The 11,164-nt window shown below is 49.4% G+C and overlaps 1 protein-coding gene across 1 annotated transcript; it reads left to right on the top strand.

The window, feature by feature from the left end:
* Positions 1-608: 608 nt before the first annotated feature.
* On the top strand, positions 609-7,666 carry DUSP5 (dual specificity phosphatase 5). Its single transcript, XM_075258557.1, has 4 exons — positions 609-1,133; positions 3,944-4,080; positions 5,349-5,568; positions 6,383-7,666. Exons 1-4 carry the CDS (start codon positions 674-676, stop codon positions 6,787-6,789), a joined length of 1,224 nt encoding a protein of 407 aa, XP_075114658.1. The 5' UTR covers positions 609-673; the 3' UTR covers positions 6,790-7,666.
* The last annotated feature ends 3,498 nt before the right edge of the window (positions 7,667-11,164 follow it).

Genomic DNA, 11,164 nt, shown 5'->3' with positions numbered 1-11,164 from the left:
AGATAGATAGATAGATAGATAGATAGATAGATAGAAAATAGTAGATAGATAGATAGATAGATAGATAGATAGATAGATAGATAGATAGGAGATAGATAGATAGATAGATAGATAGATAGATAGATATATAGGAGATAGATAGATAGATAGATAGATAGATAGGAGATAGATAGATAGATAGATAGATAGATAGATAGATAGGAGATAGATAGATAGGAGATAGATAGATAGATAGATAGATAGATAGATAGATAGATAGATAGATAGATAGGAGATAGATAGATAGATAGGAGATAGATAGATAGATAGATAGATAGATAGATAGATAGATAGGAGATAGATAGATAGATAGATAGATAGATAGATAGATAGATAGATAGAGACACTTTATTATCTAGCAGACAGGTTGCCGCCGCTGGATGTTGTGGGTGTGGGGTGGGCTGTGACTTGTGGTTTCCTCTATTGGGGGGTGAATCACTCTTCTTCTTCTTCCTCTTCTTCCTCTTCTTCTTCATCCTCTTCTTCTTCCCCCGCAGCCTGACATCTCCATCTAGCGGGCTGGGGAAAGACTGTGAGTGAGTGGAGGGGGCGGGGCCAGTGAGCAGGCCATGAATGGAGCAAGGTTAACGTCATTCTCCATATATGGTCATTGACGTCACGGGCGGGCGGACCAATGACTTATAAGCGGCGGCTTCGGGAACCCCCGAGGCGGAAGTGTAATTTAAAGGGCTGCTCTTACCCGAGGCTGCTCACTGCTCTGCCCGCTGACATGAAGGTGACCTCCATAGACAGCCGGCGGCTGCACCGGCTCCTCAGGAAGGAGTACTCCCGGTGCCTGGTGCTGGACTGCCGCCCTTACCTGCCTTTCAGCGCCTCCAGTGTACGAGGCTCCATCAATGTCAACCTCAACTCTGTGCTGCTGCGCCGGGCCAGGGGGGGAGCGGCGCCCCTGCACTTTGTGGTGCCCGAAGAGACGGCTCGCTGCCGGCTGAAGGAAGGACAAGTGTCCGTGGTGGTGGTGCTGGACGAGAGGAGTCCGAGGTGGCAGAAGCTGAAGAAGGAGAGCGCCGCTCATATAGTCCTCAATACCCTGATCAGCCTCCCTGCTGGACCCCGGGTCTGCTTCCTCAAGGGTGAGCCCCACTACAACCTGAGATAGATAGAGACTCCACACTGATATTATATCTAATATACCTGTCCTAATACTGTATACACTATATGTACTAATAAAATATACAGATATAGTTGTATATACAGATCCCATATACTTAGGTAGAGTATGTATGTATATAGTGTTTGTGTGGGTATATACACAGATGTAGTGTACTTGATCGGATAATGTATACAGTAGATCCTAAAATGTATCTGTTTATATACAAACACTCATACCTGATACTGTATATAGATTCTCTATACCTGCCCTTATGTAAATTGTGGATCTATCTATCTATCTATCTATCTATCTATCTATCTATCTATCTATCTATCTATCTATCTATCTGTGAGTGTGTGTATACAAATCCATATACCTGCTCTTATACAGTGTATAGTGTATTTTAATGTATTTGTGTATACAGATCCCCCCCATATATCTAACACTGTATATAGTGGATCCTAATGTATATGTGGCTGCCATAATGCTATATATTGTGTACCCTAATATAAGTATGTTTGTGTGTGTGTGTGTATATATACATATATAGTTATATATGAGAGAGACCCTGCCCTGGATCAGTATTCTATCTATCTATCTATCTATCTATCTATCTATCTATCTATCTATCTATCTATCTATGTTATACCTCCTCTGATACTGTACATGATATGTGAGTATACACATCTACTATACCTACCCCTATACTATATACACAATACCATAAATATATTATGAGCCCCTCATACCCTCCCCATGCACTGTGTGTGTATATAGAAACCCTCATACTGTGTATTGTATATACCCATCTATTATCTATATCTCTTTACACTCCTGTACCATCATCTATCGATCCCCTGTACACTAGAGTATATAGCCCCCCCCCCACACACACACACTAGGCTGCTGTACACATATCCTGTAGTACACGGCGTGCTGATGAGTATACGGCACAGACTCTCCGTATTATTCACCTCTGAATCTTCCCCATTAGCCGTGACTCAGATCCTGCTCTTCATGTTTACACATCGCGTTACATCTCATAATTGGGTATCGCCGTGTCCTGACACCTCTGCTCACTGGGTCGTCATTTCCTAGTGACCCCATGACCTGTGTACCCTTCTTACACTATGGTGTTGTGTACGGGCTGATCATTCCTCCTATACGTCATGTTCTCTAGCTGTATACATTTCTCCATCCCCGGTTATACATTGAATATTCCATTATAGGTCATTCTGATTCCTCCCTATGTAATCGGTCACCCCCTACATTGATGCCTCATATGTCTTGGCGCTTCGCCGGGCAGGGACCTTCTTCTTCCTATTCTAGCTTATCCCCTTATGTAACTGCCCCGTGCGGGGACCTTGTAGATTATTAGGTCAGGGTTACATACAGTATTATGTGTTATATATGTCAGCGGTATCCCGTCACTATCTGACCTGTATAACTGTCCCTACATCTGATCCCCCTGATTTGTACAAGCCTATTGGGTGAGGGGTTCCCCTTTGCCGGTTTCTTGTCTTCATTCATCGCTCAGACTGGCATTTCAATAATTATTAGATGGGGGGAGGGGGATACGTTATGTCCTGCACAGGAAATCCAATGTGTCAGCCCCCTCCTCATCTGAATAGAAAGGCTCCATTGTGGATTCAGGAGGATGAGTCGGTTGTTAATGAAATCATCTCATCCATTAGACAGCTGTCATGTCCTATACTGTGCCCCCTCCCCATATAACTGGTGGCCGGACCCCTGGGGCTTGTTAATGGGGCAGTAAAGTAATGACCCCCTGAGGCTACTGATGCCAGGAGGTTATTTGCAGGTCATGGGGGGTCTGTCACCTCTCCAATGCAGATAAGGCAGGACTCTATTGGATGGGGTCTGGAGGACTCCGCCTCTGGGTCTGATCCCTGCCCCATCCTCGGATTATTCTGGACTTTATTGTAAAATAATTGACCATAAAGTAGCAGTCCTTCTGTCAAAAATGAAATATTTGGGGGAAAATTAGGTGAGAAGTAGGTTCTCCCTGGTGTGGATGAGATAGGTGACATTATATTGGTGTGTTAGTTGTTTTGTATGCCAGGGTGTACCCACAGACCCTCCACTTACCTCTCCTAAATACAACCCTGACCTGCCTGTGCTGACACTCTCTGAGGGTGGTCACAGGGGGTGTCATGGACATCAGAACCAAGGCTGTGCCCCCTACTGGGTCCATGGAGAACCTACCTATAACCCCTCTGCCATCCTGAATACCAGACTGTGTCCTTCTATCCTCCCTGCCATAACCTACCCTTTACATGGGGCTGATGATCCGTGTCTGTGTATCAGTATTTGATGGGTGCATTGAGCCCACTGGTCAGGTGATGTTATGGGTCACTACAAGCCCCAGGACATCCTAATTTGTCCCCAGTACTAGACAATACATTACAGCACCCCCTCCCCGTAGTCCAGGAGGTAAATGCTAATCACATCCTCTCCCCTGAGCCCTGATTAGTGCAGGACATATGGCCATTTGTCCCTCCTGTGACAGGAATAACCTGCCCGGCCTCCATTTGCCATCGCACAGGAAATTCTAAGCTTCCGCTCTGCCACCACCCAGCAGATCCCCAGATAATAATCACATTTCGCTCCGTCTTATTCTCCTCATTGCTAATCTGCCCATAATCCTCGGCGTGGTAAATCATTGTTATGTAAGTGTTCCCAACCCGAGGACAGGATGTAGCGGTTCTAATATTACCAAGAGAGGGAACATTGTAACTCTGAAAACTGAATGATGTGATTTGTTTCTTGTAGGAGGCTTCGAGTCGTTTCACACTGAGTATCCGGAATGCTGTGTGGATCAGAGAAGCTTATCGCCGGAGGAGAATGAAAGCGACAGAAATGTCCGGTGCGAGAAGCTGTCGTCCTTCCAGAAGCCGTCCTATGATGAGGTGAGCAGAATATTGTGCGGTGATGTACAATGGGGGGATAGGAGGGGCGCCCCCTACTGGTGCGGGGTTCCACTGACCAAAGGGGCAAGGACAGTCATAAATACCCAAAGCCAGTGATCTTCATGGACTCAGCCTAGGACAGGGGTCATCAACTTTTGGTACTGCATGGACACTTGTTTGGCGCATTCTGGGAATACTCCTCTCCTGCTGACTGTTTCCACCCTTCCAGTACTTAGAGTACACCGTGAATATTGTCCTACAGTCCCCAGATCCCTTACAGTAGGGTGATCATGGCCTTGTAGATGGGTCAGATCTGACAAGTGGCAGGGTGTCATTTGTTAATCTGTGATTGAAGCGTTGCCTCTCCGGGGATGTGGTGTAGCGCTCGGCTTCGCTTCCGGAGATCAATAAGAGCCCTGGAGACTTCCTGCTCCCGGATTAGACTCTGCAGAGGAGATGGACTGGAAAGAAGAGATGACTTAATGCGGAGCATCAGCCGTGACTCATCTCCTGCACCTATGGACAGGACACCCTATATCCCGGAGATTGTCTTACTGCTGAATTATAGATGGCAGCTGGTGAATGTTTCATGATGTCTCGGATGTCCATACGGTCACAGATTGTCAGCTCTTGACATCGGATGTTCTGTAGTGACATTGAACTTGTGTTGGATTCTATCAGTGACCTCCATATGTAACGGGCCAGTTACTATCTACATAAGTGGTTTCCAAGCTGATAGTAAACCACAACTCCCGGCCATGCCTTGGCTTCCATCACTTGGAGACTCCTCCACTTCTGTAGATGAGTAACTTAGAGGCCGTGCCTACCCTTGTAGAGGGGCGAGTCTGTTTCATGAGCAGATTTGTTATTCCTGCTAATTTTAGACAAGTTGACCCGGGGTCGGTGACTGGCATCCTATGGTGCAACCAACTTCTCGTTTTTCAGATATATAGACGATCAGGCAGACTGCCCTGTTGATATAAGATCAGGCCTATGAACCCAAACTAGGGTCTGAGGGCAGGAAGTAACGTGGGTGAGGACGTGGGCCTGACGATGGGAGGTCTGTGTGGGCTCCGTATGATTCACTGGCTTATAATTCTAGGGTGCAGCGACATAACAGCCTTCCATATTTAGCACTGCTTTGTTTCATCATAGCGAGCGAGAATATTACTCATTTCATCTGAAACCCACTCGGCCGTCTATTCAATGCTGCGTCCTCTGACCCCGTACTGTGCCCTATGTAATATTCTGTATGTTTTATCTTCCAGGGCAGTCCTGTTGAGATCCTTCCATTCCTCTACCTTGGCAGTGCTTACCATGCTTCCAAATGTGAATTCCTTGCAAACCTCCATATCAGCGCCTTGCTCAACGTCTCGAGGAAGTGCCCCGACTGCATCAAGGACAAGTATGATTATAAGTGGATTCCGGTGGAAGACAACCACAACACGGACATCAGCAGCCACTTCCAGGAGGCCATTGATTTTATAGGTAAGCTTGTGAGAAGGAGTAGGAACTATGGATAAGTGATGTGCGTAGCACTGCAGACATCTAGGTCCTGGCCCCTAACTATAATGTATTGGTGTCCTCATATTGGGAAGAGACCCCTCCTGGGCCCGGGTGTGACTACACCCCTCTACTTACACCCTGGCTCCAGGTAAATTCCATGTGCTATATAACTCCAGAGTGAACTCCGCTTTACCCCGACCAGACCATCAGGGACGACAACTGTAGTTTATGACGCTGCAATAAAGGTCAAGGTGCTATTTGGGTTCAGTCCCAGGTTACGGGAGGAGGGGGTGAGGAATGTCTGGTTTTACTACCTGACCCTCTAGACAGCTGCTCCGGGGCTCTGAACATCTTTATGACTGCCATTGTAGTCTTCTGAGGAATTCTCAGCCTTGTAATTACAGGAACTTCTCCTCCAGGACTATAGACCATTTGTCCTCATAGCCAATAACTTGCCCCTCTCTCCACAGAACAATAGATTTCTAGTGGCCAATAAAAGTGACTAATGGCCAGGTGATTAGTGGCCATCTCCGTATCACAGATCGCTGGTTATTGCCCGTGCAGGTGTGCTGCGTACAGTACTGAGAGGTCAGACTCGGGCCAGGACTAGCCCTTATCTAAGCTGCAGCTACTCCATACACTCCTATAGGTGTAACTTCTCAGAAAAGCGGCCATAGCCTTGATAGATTTGCCATGATATATGGCTTGGGCGAGGTCATCTTTAGGCTTTTGGCCAATTCTTACTCTTGGTGCCGATTCCTTCCGTTACTTATACCCCATGCGTTCTCTTGTACAGATACTGTGAGACTAGCAGGAGGGAAGGTTCTGGTCCACTGTGAGGCTGGAATCTCCAGGTCTCCTACCATATGTATGGCCTACCTCATGAAGACCAAGAGATTCCGCCTGGAGGAGGCCTTCGAGTACATCAAGCAACGCCGCAGCCTTATCTCCCCCAATTTCAGCTTCATGGGTCAGCTACTTCACTACGAGACGGAGATCTTCTCTTCCAAAGCGAGCGCCCCTCCAGTTGCCATGTCTTGTAAAAGGGACACTGTATCGTTCTTCACAGAAGAGATGGACCTGGGGCAGCACTTCGAGGGGTCTTGTTTTTCCTTCCCAACCTCTGTCTTGTCCCCCGTCCCGCTCAGGTCTCCGGTGCACCAGTTAAAACTCAGTCCTATCACTGCGACGTCATCCTGCTGATACCGGAGCGCCTCCACTATGAACCTTTTTTTTTTCCAATGTGCAATATATAATATTGGTATCGCACCGATGCGTCCATACAGCTTACATCCAATGCTTTAATGACTTTCACGTTCCGATGACTCGGATCCTGCTGTTTACATCCTGAGAACGTTCCCGTATTGGAACAGGATTTCTCTCCAATGTGTTTAGGTAGCGGACGGTTACATGTGATACTTCGCAAATCCCCCAGCACTAGAGCAAAGGTACCGAATACCTTACGCTCTGTAATACGATGTATATCCAACCCTTCCTAACTTCGAGGTAGGGCATCGCTGCATGCCAAGAGGTGTGTAGGTAGCAGCGTCCCCTTCTTATGACTGAGAGCATTTGGCAGTGCGGAGACTCGGAGGTGATTATACGTGGGCGTTGCTGTGCGTCAGTGGGTGGAAGCCTGCGCTCCTCCTGGCCGTGCCTGCCCCTCTGGCCATTGGGGGTGGTAGTACTGCTCGTTGTAGAGACCTCAAATTAAAGGGATCTGACAGGGTGATGGGAATGAGCTGAAAGCATGTAAGAAATTCACACACTGGTGGCAGGAAGAGCATGCAAGTCCATTGGACAGGTGAAAGCTACACGATTTCCATCAACGTATCAGGTCAGGGCAAGACGGACTACAATATAATGAGATTACAGCTTGCAACAAACCTGATCATGTAACATTTGCACCGTTCTTGCAAAAACATCAGGTGGCCTGTGACCCGTAACTACAACTCTCCATATGCACTAACCATCTGGACCAGTCGTAAACCGCGACCTTCTTGACACCTGAACCTGCACTACTGAAACCACTGGCAACATGGCCGCCTGTGACCGTCAAGTATAGGGGTGGGGGGCGGGGGGAGGTGCTGCTGCGGCTTCTGGAATAATGCACTATAGATATATATTCTTCTAATAGCAATATACATCCTGAGACGTTCCTCATCCCCAAGGGGCTGAACCTCGAGCCTTAGTTTGGCAGGCAAACTGGTGCGTGCCAGTGCTGAGGGGGTTAACACTGGATTGTTTACTTAACCTCTCGTGTGCTGGAGAGGCGGTTGATGTTACTGTATCATGAAGCTGTTGCTCATTTATCACGACTGACTATTACAGGGTACAATGCAATAATTCTCCTGTGTGTTATAGATCGGGGGCGCGAGCCTTCATCGTGCCAATAAATGTGGTTTTTATTTAAACAAAACTCAGCTTTTCTATTTTATTTCTTAATAAAATTTGGGATATTGTAAGAACGTGCGACCACAGGAACCTGGAGCTGCTCCTCGTCCTCAGACGGCCTGAGATCGGATCCTGTTCTGCTACATTATACAATACAGGTGGCCGTACTGTATACCCGTGTCTGGTCAGAGCAGCCTGGAAAAGAGGAGTGGACGCCGGACATGAAGACCCCCGCTGTCCTCGACCCTCATTTACCTCTGGTGGTGACATCTTAGATGTGCGGTCGGTCGGACTTCCTTGAGGCTCTGCTGTTACTGGTGAGAATCTTGTGAGCGTGAGAATTTGCCGTTTTGAGGCCTGGACCAGATGAAGCCTCCATGTAAGTGCAGACTTAACAATGGGCAGGAAATCCTACATGGGGGAGGTCCGGCTTCTGGTCGCCTTGGATGACCCGCACCACCCGTGTGTACACTCTCATGTCTTGCCAAGTCGTGCAGAACAAGATCAGAGGAACCTCCTTGGTTGTTATTGCATCTCCAATTTAAGGTCAAGTGACCTATCGGTGCCCATATAGCTGCAATAGCTGTCGGTCTCACCTATACATGGGGTGAGGGCTGTAAGCTGCAGGTGACAGAACTTCCCCCAAAACAAAATGTAGAATTCAACATGTCCGACCCTTCTTCCCTCCAGAAATCTCCCCAAGACTTAGAGGAATTGTGAGGTATTAGAGCTGAAGCAGGAAGACAACAAATCCCAGGCAGTAGGATGTCGTACACGATGTATAAGCGCACAAGTATGGCTTCCCTTCTCTATACTATCCTGTGCCCTATAGCCGGCCCTGGCAGCGTCTATTACACATATTAGACACGATTGCAGCGGCCATGACTAAGGCAAATCAAGAAAAAAAACAGAGTTAAGGTAAAATTATACGCTAAAGCCGAAAGTGAGGAAATGGCAGGAAAATGGCGGCCTGTGATTCAGCGAGTGACTCACTGTGTATTGTGTGGCGGGGCTATTAATATGTTCTCAGATAGAAAGCCAGAGATTGCATCAAAACACAGGCTGGAACCAAGAGGATCGCTGTGCAAGAGCAGGGGGCTGGGGATAAGAGAGGAGGGGGCTCACTGTACAAGAGTATGGGGGCCGGGGATAAGAGAGGACGGGGCTCACTGTACAAGAGTATGGGGGCCGGGGATAAGAGAGGACGGAGCTCACTGTACAAGAGCATGGGGGCCGGGGATAAGAGAGGAGGGGGCTCACTATGCAAGAGCACGGGGGCCGGGGATAAGAGAGGACGGGGCTCACTGTACAAGAGCATTGGGGCCGGGGATAAGAGAGGACGGGGCTCACTGTACAAGAGCATGGGGGCCGGGGATAAGAGAGGAGGGGGCTCACTGTACAAGAGTATGGGGGCCGGGGATAAGAGAGGACGGGGCTCACTGTACAAGAGTATGGGGGCCGGGGATAAGAGAGGACGGGGCTCACTGTACAAGAGTATGGGGGCCGGGGATAAGAGAGGACGGGGCTCACTGTACAAGAGCATGGGGGCCGGGGATAAGAGAGGACGGGGCTCACTGTACAAGAGTATGGGGGCCGGGGATAAGAGAGGACGGGGCTCACTGTACAAGAGCATGGGGGCCGGGGATAAGAGAGGACGGGGCTCACTGTACAAGAGCATGGGGGCCGGGGATAAGAGAGGACGGGGCTCACTGTACAAGAGCATGGGGGCCGGGGATAAGAGAGGAGGGGGCTCACTGTACAAGAGTATGGGGGCCGGGGATAAGAGAGGACGGGGCTCACTGTACAAGAGCAGTGGGCCGGGGATAAGAGAGGACGGGGCTCACTGTACAAGAGCAGTGGGCCGGGGATAAGAGAGGACGGGGCTCACTGTGCAAGAGTATGGGGGCCGGGGATAAGAGAGGACGGGGCTCACTGTGCAAGAGCATGGGGGCCGGGGATAAGAGAGGACGGGGCTCACTGTGCAAGAGCATGGGGGCCGGGGATAAGAGAGGAGGGGGCTCACTGTGCAAGAGCATGGGGGCCGGGGATAAGAGAGGAGGGGGCTCACTGTGCAAGAGCATGGGGGCCGGGGATAAGAGAGGAGGGGGCTCACTGTGCAAGAGCATGGGGGCCGGGGATAAGAGAGGAGGGGGCTCACTGTGCAAGAGCATGGGGGCCGGGGATAAGAGAGGAGGGGGCTCACTGTGCAAGAGCATGGGGGCCGGGGATAAGAGAGGAGGGGGCTCACTGTGCAAGAGCATGGGGGCCGGGGATAAGAGAGGAGGGGGCTCACTGTGCAAGAGCATGGGGGCCGGGGATAAGAGAGGAGGGGGCTCACTGTGCAAGAGCATGGGGGCCGGGGATAAGACAGGAGGGGGCTCACTGTGCAAGAGCATGGGGGCCGGGGATAAGAGAGGAGGGGGCTCACTATGCAAGAGCATGGGGGCCGGGGATAAGAGAGGAGGGGGATCACTGTATCAGTGCATGGGGGCTGGTTATGTGGAGATCAGAGGAGGGGGCTCATGGTATCAGTGTATGGGATTCTGCTCTTTGCTATCCAGAGATATAATGGAAACCTGACCGATCCCTCACAGCTTATATAGACCTGGAAGCCATGATGGCAGTGTTCACAAAAGGAGGAGATCGCCCCCTGCTGGCTGCTTCATCTTACCACAATGACACAAAGGTATCCTGGGATCCAGGAAAGAAACCCCCCAATATTCAGAAGACCGAAAGAAGACAAAATCTAAGAGTCCCGCCAAATACCCCCACAAAATATAAGGCCCCATTAGCCTCCACGCAGTATAATGTCCTCTCTCTGCCCCCCCAGTATAATGCTCCCTTATTGTGGCCCCCACACTATTATCTCCACTACCTTCATCCGCATCCAGTATAATGCTCTCTCATTACAGCTCCCCCCCCCCAGTATAATGCTCTCTCATTGTGGCCCCCCGGTATAATGCGCTCTCATTGTGGCCCCCCAGTATAATGCTCTCTCATTGTGGCCCCCCAGTATAATGCTCTCTCATTACAGCTCCCCCCCAAGTATAATGCTCTCTCATTACAGCTCCCCCCCCCCAGTATAATGCTCTCTCATTGTGGCCCCCCAGTATAATGCGCTCTCATTGTGGCCCCCCAGTATAATGCCCTCTCATTACAGCTCTCCCCCAAGTATAATGCTCTC

This window comes from Leptodactylus fuscus, chromosome 10 (assembly GCF_031893055.1).
Source record: "Leptodactylus fuscus isolate aLepFus1 chromosome 10, aLepFus1.hap2, whole genome shotgun sequence".
Lineage (NCBI taxonomy): Eukaryota > Metazoa > Chordata > Amphibia > Anura > Leptodactylidae > Leptodactylus > Leptodactylus fuscus.
The sequence above is the reverse complement of the archived record's forward strand: the minus strand, read 5'-3'. Positions and strand labels throughout refer to the sequence as shown.